Below are 13,649 nucleotides of genomic sequence, written 5' to 3'. Positions count from 1 at the left end.
TTTTTTTTTTTTTTTTTAAAAGAACGATTCTCAAAAAACTTTCCACTGACTTAATTCAGTCCGTTGAACATTAACAAAAACATTGACGCGTATATGCTTAATTACGCCTCCCATTTCGCTCGTCTCAAAGTAGATGTACAAGACGCAGCTCGAAACATGTACACCTTGTCCACCTTGTTATACGTACATGCGATGTTATTCGATCGATGTGGTGGTAGTTGATCCTCGCTACTTAGATACTTAACGATTAACATCGACGTTCGACGCCCAACCGGAGTTGGTCTAATCCTTGGATTATACGGGGACGATGTACAGCTGACACGTGGCTACTTCCGGCGAGAGGAGGGGGACAAGGTGTCGCGTACCTTCGTTGACCATGACTTCCTGGCCAGATGGACGATGAAATCGAGCGCATAGCGACAAATTTTTTTATATTTTTCTGATCGAGTAAAAAATATATATACAAGCTTCTTTCTTAATCTTTTTGCGATCAATTTTAGATGAATAAAAATTTCTAAAACAGGGAGACGATAAATATAAATTCTTCTTCGTTTTTCGAGTAAAAAGAAAAAGTATTAAAGTTATTCGCACGATGTTCAAACGTGTGAATATAATGCAATCGATTTCTCGCTAATAATTTCCGTTCCCATCATGAATCCTTCGTGTAACGCGAAGATAACAATTGCGATTCGTAATAATTCTTCTTCAATTAACAATAATAATGGTGTATGAATGTAATAAATTCCTATATCCAATTTTCCACTCGTCTGCTCGCGTTACGTTTTTTTTTTTTTTTTTTTTTTTTATTTGAATTCTCGAAAAGATTAGAAAATTGGAAAAAATGCGTATTTTATTTAAATGTTTCCAATTTACGTGAGTCGGTTGTAGTGAAAGAAACGAGCTTCTCTCGTCAAGCACGAGTTTCAACGACGATGTTTGCGCGAAATGATTTTTACGTGGAGATCGTAGCCGTGCAATTAAGATAGGGTTGTTAATTCGAGTACGAGAAGCGGAAGTTGAAGAAGTTCGTTACAAGTGTTTCAACAGGTGCGTTAACACGGTTTTCACCCCGACAATGCTTCTCCTCCCGCTCCCTCCCCCGTCCTATTAAGTCGTTATTCGCTCTAACGTTGCGTGAAATCGACGTCTTTGTGAAACAATTTTCACTTTTTCCTCGTTGTTAACGAGGATTGCGCCCCTTGGTCGTGTAGAAAATTGCCGGGCATCGGGTGAGAAAAGAGATTTAAGGGATGAGAAGAGGTGTGTTAAAAATTTTCTTCCTTTTTCTCTCCTATCCTTCTAATTTCCTAGAATTTCTTTTATTATATTTTTCTAAGCGAATTTCGGCAAATTGTAATATTTCGAAAATCGCTTCGTCCCAATCTTCGTTCTCGATGAAAAATTTTCGACTTTTCAGACTCTATGCCTAAAAAAAATCCGATAATTACGATATTTTGTCGATCGATATTAATCAAATCTTAAGCCTTAAGCATTTTCAAAGCATAATTTTTAATTCTTTTGATCCCACGATTAAAATTGTTAATCAAGTAAAAAAGAAAATGACAATATTTCAACTTGGATGGAACGCTTGGAATTAAACACCTTAAGAAGTTTCGAACGACAGAGGCGAGCCAAAATCTTTCAGTGACACGGTTTACCGAGGAAAGGGTCGGAGACCGCAAGACCTTAACCACCGGTTAATTAATACTCATTCGACTTGGAACCGCTCATTTCCGTAATCAAACCGAGGGACAAAAGCGTTTATTCTTTCTCCAAAACCTCGTTTTATTATCCTTTTGCAAAAGGGAAAGGACAACGATCGCGCGTGCTCGGTTTCACGAAACACGAATGCGAACGCGTAAACGTTGATGAGCACCGCGTAAAAACGGATCCCTTCACCCGGAAAATTGGCACGAACGATGATAATCCCGCGATCTCGGTACAGTTGGCGCTTGCTTTATCTCTAAATTACGTACGGTGAGGTTAGATTATAAATCTAACGAGATAACGTATCTTAATTCGATAGGTGGAAATATAGTTTGCAGTTAGGGAACGGCGGTATTATCAACGATTTCACCGATTATTATCGATTTCAAAACGGGCGATGATGATGCTTTTACGCGTTGAAATTCACGCTGTTGAATGCCTCTATCTCGACGAGGATCTTGGCCAGGATCGGATTAGATTCGAAAATTTCTCGAATCTTGTTATTATTAATTATTATTGTTATTAAATTATTAGACGATGCGAATCAACTTGGCGAGCAGTATTCTAAAAAGAAAAATCCATTTTATTACGAAATACGAATAAAAGAAAAAAGAAGAAGAGGAAGAAAAAGATCTTCGTACGTCATAATAATATTCTCATTATCGAACGATAAACTCGTTCGATAAACTTACGTCCGCACTTCTATCGCGCGGAAAAAGGAAAGAGATCTCGGTCGGTAAGGAAGCATAGGTGTTCCGTGGCGGGAGTGTTCCATCACTCGAAGGGAACAGAATTTGAATGATTCATGAGTGCACGCGTCACGTCGCACGAGAAAAAGAAAAAAGAGAGAGAGAGAGAAAAAGGAGAAAGAAACGCTTTTTCCCAGCGATAGGCAAGAGGATTTTCATGCAGACAAGTTGTCGATGATGCTGGTTAACTCTGGTATAAAGGGATGAAGTTTCGCTCCGAGGGATAGGCTTCTTCATGATTTATGGAAGATGCGTACAGTCGTACCTACCGCGTCGGAATTATTGCCGAGATTCTGATACGTCTTCCTTGTCCCAGTTGTCCTTCCGATTGTAACATGGTAATACCTTGCCACGTCAAATCGCCGAGCCTGATCATTTGTCCCAGTTCCGATCTCGTCGCACTCTTCGTGGCACTTGGCAATTGCCGATCTCTCGATGCAAATTTTAAAACCAGATACGTACGATCGATAGTTCCTGATTTGTCCAGCAATTTTTTTTTTTTTTCAAATTTTAAATTCGAATTAGAAAATAATCTTGCAATTTTTTGGAACTTGAGATGATCGAAAATTTTTTGATTCGAAAAATTGTTAGGATTATTCGCGACATTTGTTGTCACTCCGATATAATTCTGAATCGGGATATCATCTATTCTAATTGACTAGGGAGTACTCTATCTCGCAATTACCAATTTTTCCAACGTGTAATTGCGTTCTCGAATGATCGTGCATCGCGTGCACGATAAGTTGATCGGTGATAAGAGAGTTAACGCGTCTCGAACAACGGATAAGGAACGCATTTTCTTAATGAATTCTCTACACAATCCCCTGATAATTTCGATTTAAAAAAAAACCGATCGTTTCTTTTCCTTCAATAATTCTCTTCGCCTTTAATTATTTCCTCGATAAATTTTTCAATCAAAGTATCGAAAACTTCCAATCACCTCTCGATCCTGGAAAGAATTTAATCTAATTTAGAAAATTGGAAAGGAAATATTCGATCGAGACGACAATCGTAACGGTCTAACGTTTCACACCTTTTTAACACGGTGCAACGGGATTAGATATCGTTTTCGACGCCCACGTCGAGGAACCTTTTCCTCTTCCATTTTCCACTTAAGTCACGTGAAACGCTGCTCGCATACGAGAGAGACAAGGCTGTCTGAGAATTTACGCGTGACAGTTTCTCAGACGTGGACTCTCAACGAGGATTTCTCTATCTTCGATGGAGACCTTTTTCCACCACGCGCGTATATCTCTATGGGAGAGTAGAGATATAAAGAGAGATCGTCGTGGATTTTTTTTTTTTTCTTCCTCATTCGTGACCGAAACGAAAAGTTTCCGCGTCTCTATTAGCTTTTAATGAGATTGAAACGTCAACAATTTTATTGCCTCTCCTCCTTTTTACGATCTCTCCTCACGCAACCTATTTGGTAATGTATCAATCACGAACCGATAAAATCTGTTTTCGACGCTGTTGAAATATTTTCGACGCTTTTATTTCATGAGAAGAAAAAAAAGAAAACAGAAAAATTGTAGTCGATTCTCAGCTTCCCATTTTACAAATCTTACGAAGACGGAATGTAAGAGGGAGAATGTTCTGCTACTTCTGATTTAGAATTTTTAACGCACTTTCTAACCGGCAAAGAACATCGAATCCCATCCATCATAATTCTAAGTATTAAAAGTATATCAACGGCGGAGCTCGTTCTTGGTGAAAACTGGAATAGAGTTCGAAACGAGTTTCGTCTCGAGATTTCGAACGATAAATATAATGTATTAATTGTTGGTAAGAATATTGTAAGAAATATTGTATCGATAAATCGTTCGTGGAGCATCGTTGGAGTATTCCTTAGGATATCTTGTAACACCGAAAGAATCGACGAATGTATCGAATCACGAATATTAAATATATAAATCTCTTTCTCTTAATTTTCTTCTTTTAGACCGGGGTGACCCCATTGCAGAGAGCTGCTTCGGAGGGCCATTTGGAAGCGGTGGAATTATTGTTGAAACACGGTGCTGATGTCGCTCGCCAGGACACCGTGGTAAGCGAAAATATCATTTATCTTATCCGCCATTAATTAAATTACTTCTCTTCTAATATCATCTTTCCAATTCGCTTCGATTCTTCGACCGAGTTCCTAACTTTTACTTTCGATCGATGCAACGAAATAAATTTTTAATTAAAAAAAAAAATAAAAAATAAAATAAATAAAAATAAAAAATAAAAAATAAAAATAAATAAAAATAAAAAAAATAACACTGTTGCAAAGGGAAACGAAATGAAAACTTAAGAAATACTCGCTTCAAAGACTCATTTTTCTCCTCGTCTGTTTACCAACCTCTTCGAGAGGAACGCGCTCTCGTATACGATACCATTCCTCGGACAGAAAAACCGTCGAGGAGGAAAAAAAAGGCGGGAGGAGGAGAAATCGGTACCCGGAAGAGTACCGGCGATAATTTCGCCTGTTTCTTTTCCTTTTTTTCTTTTCTTCTTTTTTTTTTTTTTTTTTTAGAGAAGAAACAATTTACCAGGATTTTTGCGGGATTGGCAGCGGTGTTTTATCACTTTCTCGATCTCGATCCCCCTCGGGGGCCCTACCCGAGCCGAGTGAATTTTCATCGTTCTTTCGTAACTCCTCGTCCCCTCTCGTTGTCCCGGTTAACGAAGTGAACGCGACACACGAGTCTCTTGGTTACACGATGGCAAGGAGAACACGGTAATTCGGTGACAGAAGCTTTCGCGTGTAAATCGTACGAGCGTATTGGGAAATCTCAAGATTTTTCTCCTTTCTTTTTAAGGGGAACGAGGCTCCAGGCTTGTTATTATTAGTAAACTGTGTGCGATAAATGTTGTTGAAAAAGAGGCGGAAAGAGGGATGGAATATTACGTAATCGACATTATCCGATTACGTTGTAATTTGATCGACGAAGCTCGAATATAATAAAATTATCGATAATTATAAATAGGTAGGTAGAATCGATACGAAGAATACGTGAATCTCCGTGAAAATATTCACACTTGATGTTTCCACGCACTTTCCTTCGGTTTTCGGAAAACCGATTCCATCGATCGCGCGGAAATGTCCCATACGTCGTTCGACGAACGTGTCCCGTAGTTGGAACGCGACGGTGCACGATGATACGTGTAATTATCGTGAACGACGAAAGGGAGACAAATATACGCGTGGACTCGCTCGAGATCTCGTTAATATCGTATGCAAATCGAATGCAGATTTCCACTTTCCTGCGGCCTGCCTCACGTGTGCAGGCAGGTGTAAAATTTGCGCCCAACTTTCATCAAGCTTGGGATTACGCATGATACGTATGAACGAGGATCCCTGGCCGCCGTCGTCAGGGGTCATGGTGGACGATCGATATATGGATACGTGGACAGGTGTCATTAAGTCGTAAACCGTTTAATGGCCGTCATTACCGATATTGTATCGCGTTCGAGCCTTCGATCGGGGACACCGATTCCCCCGGTATCTACAGGGCTGCAATTTCGCGGACGATCCGCGTAATAAACGGCAAGAGGAGCGCAGGTAGGCGTGTATACTTTACGTCTTAATGACCGCCGCTAAGAATTTTCGATCCGTCCGCGATGCGTTTCTTCAATGATTTATCTGTAACGTCAACGAGGAACGCGCAAAATGACGCGATTTTAAAAAGTGTAATTAGTCGTAAGTAGTTGGTGGAATGATTTTTAATTTTTTTGTTTTTGCTCTTTTTTTTTTTTTTTTTTGAATAGTTGTGTAAAATTGTACACGAATTTATTTAGTAAAATATCGATGAATTTGGAAGAAAACGTTTCGAAGATAAAACATACTCTTTCTTATCTAATTCCATTCGAGGAAAGATTAGAAATTGCGAGTTATAGTCAAACTTTTCACTTGTTTCCCCTCTCTCCGAAATTTTTGTTAAATCTTCTGAGATAAAAATTTCAAAATTTTCACTTGTTTTCTCTCCCTTCGTGGTTTTGCTAGTTGAAAAAAAAAAACTTAAAAAACTTTTGAATTGTTAACTTTCATCTTCCTCCGTGAAGTTTTCGTTAAATCTTCTGAATCTTCTGAGATAAAACGTACTCTTCCTTATCCAAATAATTCCATTCGAGGAAAGATTAGAAATTGCAAGTTGCACTCAAGTTATTCACTTGTTTCCCCTCTCTCAAAAATTTTTGTTAAATCTTCTGAGATAAAAATTTCAAAATTTTCACTTGTTTCCTCTCCCTTCGCTGGTGGAAAAAAAAAACTTTTGACTTGTTAACTTTCCCCTCCCTCTGCGAAGTTTTCGTTAAATCTTCTGAGATAAAACGTACTCTCCCTTATCCAAATAATTTTATTCGAAGAAAAAATAGAAATTGCAAGTTGTACTCAAATTATTCACTTGTTTCCCCTCTCTCCGAAATTTTCGTTAAATCTTCTGAGATAAAACTCAAAATTTTCACTTGTTTCCTCTTCCTTCGTGGTGGAAAAAAAAAAACTTTTAACTTTTCCCTCCCTCCACGAAGTTTTCGTTAAATCTTCTGAGATAAAACGTACTCTCCCTTATCCAAATAATTCCATTCGAAGAAAAATTAGAAATTGCAAGTTATACTCAAAATAAAGTTTAAAAAACTTTTGACTTGTTCCATTCGAAGAAAGAAATTGCAAGTTGTACTCAAAGTAAAGTACTTTAAAAAACTTTTGACTTGTTGACTTTCCCCTCCCTCCGCGGCGAAATCATCTCCGATTGATTATTATCGCGGAGATAATCGTGGTTTCATATGGATAAAATCGGTTTAATGGGAGGGGTACTTGCTCGCACCGGGTGGATACCGGGCCGATCGGTAATGCATGGTATTAAGCGTGCAGAAAATATTTATCGTCTGTCCCGTTCGAGCAGTTTCGCGGAATTGTGGACGGTTCCTCCTCTTCTCCTCGATTCTCAAAGAAAAGACGCGAATATATTATTTCTATGGGACATCGATCTCGTTGCGGATCGTTTGATGGGATTATGGAAATTTATGTATCAGGAAATTGTAAATTCGCGCTGTTGGCCACGATTATCGACGAGCGTATCTTTTTCCTATATTTTTTGTGTTTTGGTGTGGAAATATTATTTCTTTCTCTCTCTCTTTGAAGATGGTAATTTTTAGTAATTTTTACACGAGATCGTAAATGGATAATTTAATCGAATTAATAAATTCATCGAGCGAATATCATTTGGATATTCTTTCTAACTTTTTTGCTCGAGTCGAAAGCGTTTTTCTTCGTCCATCCAATCCCTCGGCCGCGGATCCAAACGGAACGAATATAATCTTTCCAAGAATCCTTTCATCCCACAATACACGCCGCAGGGTTTTAACAAGATCCATGGTGGAATTTCTCTCAACGGGGAGTCCCTCGAAATACCCCATATCCTCCTTTTTCCATCGGCGCGAGTCGCGATTCCCGATGTTATCCATGTTCGAGTGACGTCTCGGCGATATCCGCGGCAAACGGAATGCAAATGTCAAAAGAGTCGCGAGCATCCAAAAGGAACGCGACGAACGAGTCCCGAAGGCCCTATCGACGCTCGTGAATCGATCCGCGATAGGGAAGAAGAAAGAATCGCGCTGGCAATGCGCCTACGACACCGGTTTTCGAGAGAGAGTATGATAGTCGATAGTTTCGAGTAATCTTTTTGCCCTTCGCTTTTCGAACGAATATATATATATATTTTTTCCAATTTTTGTATTGAAAGTTACTTAAATAATTCATAAAAATTCGACCGATACAAAGAAAATATATCGTATCGTGTAAAACGTATGTTAAAAGTATACGAAAAATGCTTCAACTTTTGTCATCAAAACTTATCCAAGATATAGGGGAAACTATGCCATTGAAGCCAGTTTTTGATTCGTCCGGATATCTCGATCCATTGCCGAGATACAAGGATTCAAAGTTTCCATAACGCTCAATAGGGAGCTTATGAATGGGTTTACGACCTACTTTTTTTTTTATTACCTTCTTTCTAGAATCGCGCACTAAGCGTTTTTCCAGGAATCGAGTCTGCGATGTGTCTCGAGTTTGGGATAGGTCGGTGAGACGGGTGCGAGCGAGAGATCCGAGTAAGCGACGAGAACGAAGAGAGTAAACGATTAAAAATTACCTTTCTCTTTACACGACGATATCTCGGCAACCGGAAGTCGTACCGAGATAAAACAAAAAATGTTTTAAAGGGGAAGGTTCCGCGCCTCTAACGATCGTTCATTCGTTGACCGGAAGTTATTGTCTTCGGAGTTATAGCGGTTCAAAGTTTTTCCAATTTTAATACGAGTTAATCGAGTTTCGAGCTAAATTAAGCGACATACACGTTTATTTTTGGAAGAACACTGCAACGATCTTATTTAACGGAGAGTTTAAATTAATTTAAATTGATAATTCGTTGGAAGATGGATATTTTTGGAAAATATTTCGTAATCGGACGGTTTCGAGTATTCGCGTGAAAATTCAAAGTTATTATATTTTCCTCCGCGTTTGCTCGTACGTACGTATACTCGAGGAGAAGCATCTCCCACACGTCTCGGCCGATGGAATGCGGTTGCCGGAGCAAATAAAATATCAAGAAGTAGAATTCTATCCTCGATGCGCGATACCCACGGGGGAACGTGACAAAAGGCCGTTGTCAAAGTGGCCGGGGATGTATCCGTAAATTCTCTTGCTCGAGATCAAAAGAGAATTATCGTTATCCCGTTTTAATAGCAAATTACCGAATCTTACCAGGAGGCCGCATTAAAGGGAAATTAGCGTTGCTCTAACGAGCGCGATACAACGATTAGTGTGAGTACTTTCTCTTGTAGCCTGGAACGCGATTTATCGTTTGGAAACGCGATATATATATTTAATGCTTGAAGCATTTATGATATCGAGTTATTTGAAAAAATTCGTGTTATTAGGATGGGAGAAAAAAAAGAAAATAATTAATACACGCGAATGATACGATCTGTAACGGATAAAGTAATAAATTTTGAGAAATTCGTTTCAATAAGAAACGATCGTTCCTATCGACGACGCATCGAATCGTATTAATTTTCTTTTCCTTTCTTTATTTACCTTCACCCAAGTTGTTCGACCGTTACAAGTGGTTGATCGCGATCCAAAAATGGTTGGTTCGGAACGGTTGATTAACGCTTATGCGAGCCACGATTTCTCGATGGTATGAAACGTTTAGAGGTTATGCTCGCCTCGTTTGTCACATTTACAACCCTTTATGGCGGTGAGCACTTGACCGCGAAAGTCGATCGTCGCGGACCACGTCGATGCCGGGTTTCCATGTTCGAGGCAGGGATTTTCTTTGTATAGTGGATCGCGCCGCGTGATCCACTTTGTTTTTTTGCCACTCCCCCTCCATTCTCCACCTTCTCTTCCCCCTCCCCTCTCCTTCCCTCCTCGTCCTCTCGCTTATAACGACACCGGTTCACAGGATTCGCGCGGCGATCTCTAATTAAAAGAATCGTCTCTGTCGCCGTTTTTCCGTTCCAGGCCGTGGAAACGCGGGGCGAAAAAAAGAAGGGAGGGGGAGGAGGGGGAGGAGGGTACGTCGACGCTTTTTTCCGAGGCGAATCGTTCGCATTCTTCCGCGAAATATAACTTGGAGCTAGCTATCGGAGGTGGTAAAAATAGTCGGAGGGACAGGAATAAATGTATCTGTTGATGACTCGAGGGACATTCCTAAGCGGATAGTTGAGATTTCTCGAGTTTTTTGCTAATTAAAATTGAAGACTCGGATAAAGACATTTTTATATATGAAAAATAATCAAGTTTCGAATGTACGAAGATCGATATCGAAATTTTTTTTTCAAAAAAAAAAAGAAAGAAAAATGGAAATATTTTTACAATCGCATCGTAACAATTAATTCACTATCTCATTTTTCCATAATTGTTGATTAATTGGCTCCGCTCTATTTCGAAAATTCGTAAATGATATTCGAAGGATCGCACGAATCATCGACGGGAATTCTGAATTCTGAACAGCCCTGCAATTGGGATCATCCTCGTAAGAATCCATTCGTACAACCACCGTGCGCAAAAACCGTACCGCGAAGACGAGTATTCTCCGCCACGAGGAGGAGGCGAGGGCTTCGACAACGTCTTCTTCTTGCGCGTTTTCACCTTAAACCCGTTCCCTTTGGATCGAATATATATATATATCTCTATGCTCACAAGTGGACACGCCTCGCGACACGTGAGCACACGCATGTAAACGCGGGGAACACAGAGGAGAGAGAGAGGGAGCACGCGATCGCTCCTCACGACACGTAGCACGGTAACTAGGGAAATTGCTCGGCTCCGTGCTCGACCGGGAAAATTACTGGATCGCAAAAGTTACGCTTTCGCAGCGTAAGAAATCCGAAGTCTGAATTCAGAGATTACGAGATTACTGTGCAAATCGTCCAATAATCGCGCGTGTTTAAACATCGAGCGTGTATTTGACGTTGTCAATGCAATGATACCGTTCGACTCGTGATAAGATATCCGACATCTCTCACAACTATTCACAATTTTTGCTTCTTGAAAATTTAACGCTCCGAAATATCGTTGGAGATGGAACTCAAGTGATGAATAATTTTTCCATTCGATATAGATTTTTGATCGGTTAACACATATTTCATAAAAGCCATTCACGGTTCTTGCTTCTTGAAAATTTAACGTTCCAAAATATTATTGGAAATGGAACTCAAGTGACGAATAATTTTTCCATTCGATATAGATTTTTGATCGGTTAACACATATTTCATAAAAGCCATTCACGGTTCTTGCTTCTTGAAAATTTAACGTTCCAAAATATTATTGGAAATGGAACTCAAGTGACGAATAATTTTTCCATTCGATATAGATTTTTGATCGGTTAACACATATTTCATAAAAGCCATTCACGGTTCTTGCTTCTTGAAAATTTAACGTTCCAAAATATTATTGGAAATGGAACTCAAGTGACGAATAATTTTTCCATTCGATATAGATTTTTGATCGGTTAACACATATTTCATAAAAGCCATTCACGGTTCTTGCTTCTTGAAAATTTAACGTTCCAAAATATTATTGGAAATGGAACTCAAGTGACGAATAACTTTTCCATTCGATATAGATTTTTGATCGGTTAACATATATTTCATAAAAGCCATTCACGGTTCTTGCTTCTTGAAAATTTAACGTTCCAAAATATTATTGGAAATGGAACTCAAGTGACGAATAACTTTTCCATTCGATATAGATTTTTGATCGGTTAACATATATTTCATAAAAGCCATTCATGGTTCTTGCTTCTTCAAAAATTTAACGTTCCAAAAAAATTATTAGAAATGGAACTCAAGTGACGAATAATTTTTCCATTCGATATAGATTTTTGATCGGTTAACATATATTTCATAAAAGCCATTCACGGTTCTTGCTTCTTGAAAATTTAACGTTCCAAAAAAATTATTAGAAATGGAACTCAAGTGACGAATAATTTTTCCATTCGATATAGATTTCTGATCGGTTAACACATATTTCATAAAAGTGAGAATAGATTATTCGGAAGAAAATTTCGAATGGATAGAAAGTTGAATTCGGAATAACAGCTTCTCTCTCTCTCTCTCTCTCTCTCTCTCTTTCTCGGTTTCCATATGTACACGCGAGGGCACGATGGACGCCGATTATGGGAAGGAAACGGGCAGGTCGAGCGGATCGTGCCACTTAGACTTGCACTTTCGCTACGCGAAAAACGATCGAGCGCACGCTAGATACAACAATTTCTCCGAACCCCTATTTACAGAGGCGATTTATGGGGGTAAGGCCGCGATCAATAAAGAATTCACGATCGGAGAGCGAGTCGCGTGTTCGCGTATCCGGCCGAGCGATTTATAAGGTATCGGCGTCGTTTCGTTTCGCATTAGTTAACGATTACACATCGTTTAGATCGTGTTTCTTATCGTTCCACGGTTTCGTGCTGCTCCTCCACCCGGCTGGAACGCTGCTGTTATACGCTCCTTCTTATTGCGCTTTTTATCCATTGCTCTCTCGTTACGCGAGCAATGGAAGACAGAGGTCGAATTAAGTTTTAATTATATTCACGAACGATTTCTCCGTGCATCCCGGTTATTATCGCGCCGTTTCTTGAAACTTTGCAACGAATTTGTGCGAATTTCTTCAACGACAACGTTGTTCAATTTTGCACCAAATTTATTGTACCAAGCAAAATGATAATTTAATTCCACTTATAATAACGTTCTAATATTCAACGTTATACGTATGTTACGTATAATTTTATCTGAATCGCGCAATATTGAATTATATTAAGTTATATCAGTTTTTTGTGTAAAAGTTAACGTTCCATTAGCATAATTATCGATAATAAGGATGAAAATCGAGAATGTACGAGTCGTTTAATTAACGCAATTATGAAAAAGGCGGCTACACCTATTACGGGGATTATTTCGTTTCTTTATACGGGGCTTAATTAATTATTCCCTATTCATTTCGCGGTTGCGAAAGCTCACCGTCTGACCCACGATCATCGCGAAACACGATGGAACATTCTCGCCTACACGGTTGAAACGTAGCGTGTAATTAAAATACCATTCCGCGCGGTATGTTTTAAATAAAGAGAGGAAGGAAGACGCGTTTCTCCGTGTAAAATACTTTGATTCGATATCACAAAGTTGGACGATCAACATTTCCCCTTGGAATTCATTAAACGATCTCTGACGTGAAAACGAAGGAATAAAATTTAACGTTCCATGGAGTTGTGTTCCAAGTTATTTGCGAGTGGAATTTGAAATATCCAAGATGGAGTAAAGATTAAGTATTGAATATGCGTGTTTGTAATCATAGAAATGTTTTTTTTACATCGTTTGATTTGTACAAATTTTGATGTATCGTTAAAAAAAAGAATTTTGAAGAAATGTCCTTTATTCGATGAACGTTTTAACGCTTTGTTTGAGGCGAAAGAGTTCCGTGTAATTTTGTCTGCCCGATTTACTTCAATCTTCTTTCTACAGCGGTGGTTCCAATTGTGGTTTTCAGAGGGATTGCTTCCATTTATGATTCAGCAAACAAAGGTACGCCACGAGATGTCGAAAAAAAAAAAATGATGCTCAAAATTGTTGTTTTATTAAAATAAATTTCATACCAGAGGATCGAGTTCGAACACGCTTCCAAAATTGCGCGTACAAAAATATTTAAAACAC

The 13,649-nt window shown here is 39.0% G+C and overlaps 1 protein-coding gene across 1 annotated transcript in view; it reads left to right on the top strand.

Annotated features, from left to right (window-relative positions):
- Nucleotides 1–13,649, top strand: part of LOC122720968 (ankyrin repeat domain-containing protein 6) — a 123,363-nt gene that overhangs the window by 70,298 nt on the left and 39,416 nt on the right. The window contains exon 4 of the mRNA XM_043948126.1: nt 4,399–4,500. Coding sequence (XP_043804061.1) covers nt 4,399–4,500 — 102 coding nt within the window. The remainder of the gene's footprint in view (nt 1–4,398; nt 4,501–13,649) is intronic.

The sequence above is a fragment of the Apis laboriosa genome, unplaced genomic scaffold (assembly GCF_014066325.1).
Source record: "Apis laboriosa isolate Shangri-la unplaced genomic scaffold, ASM1406632v1 scaffold13_cov153, whole genome shotgun sequence".
In the NCBI taxonomy this organism is placed as follows: Eukaryota; Metazoa; Arthropoda; class Insecta; order Hymenoptera; family Apidae; genus Apis; species Apis laboriosa.
The sequence above is the reverse complement of the archived record's forward strand: the minus strand, read 5'-3'. Positions and strand labels throughout refer to the sequence as shown.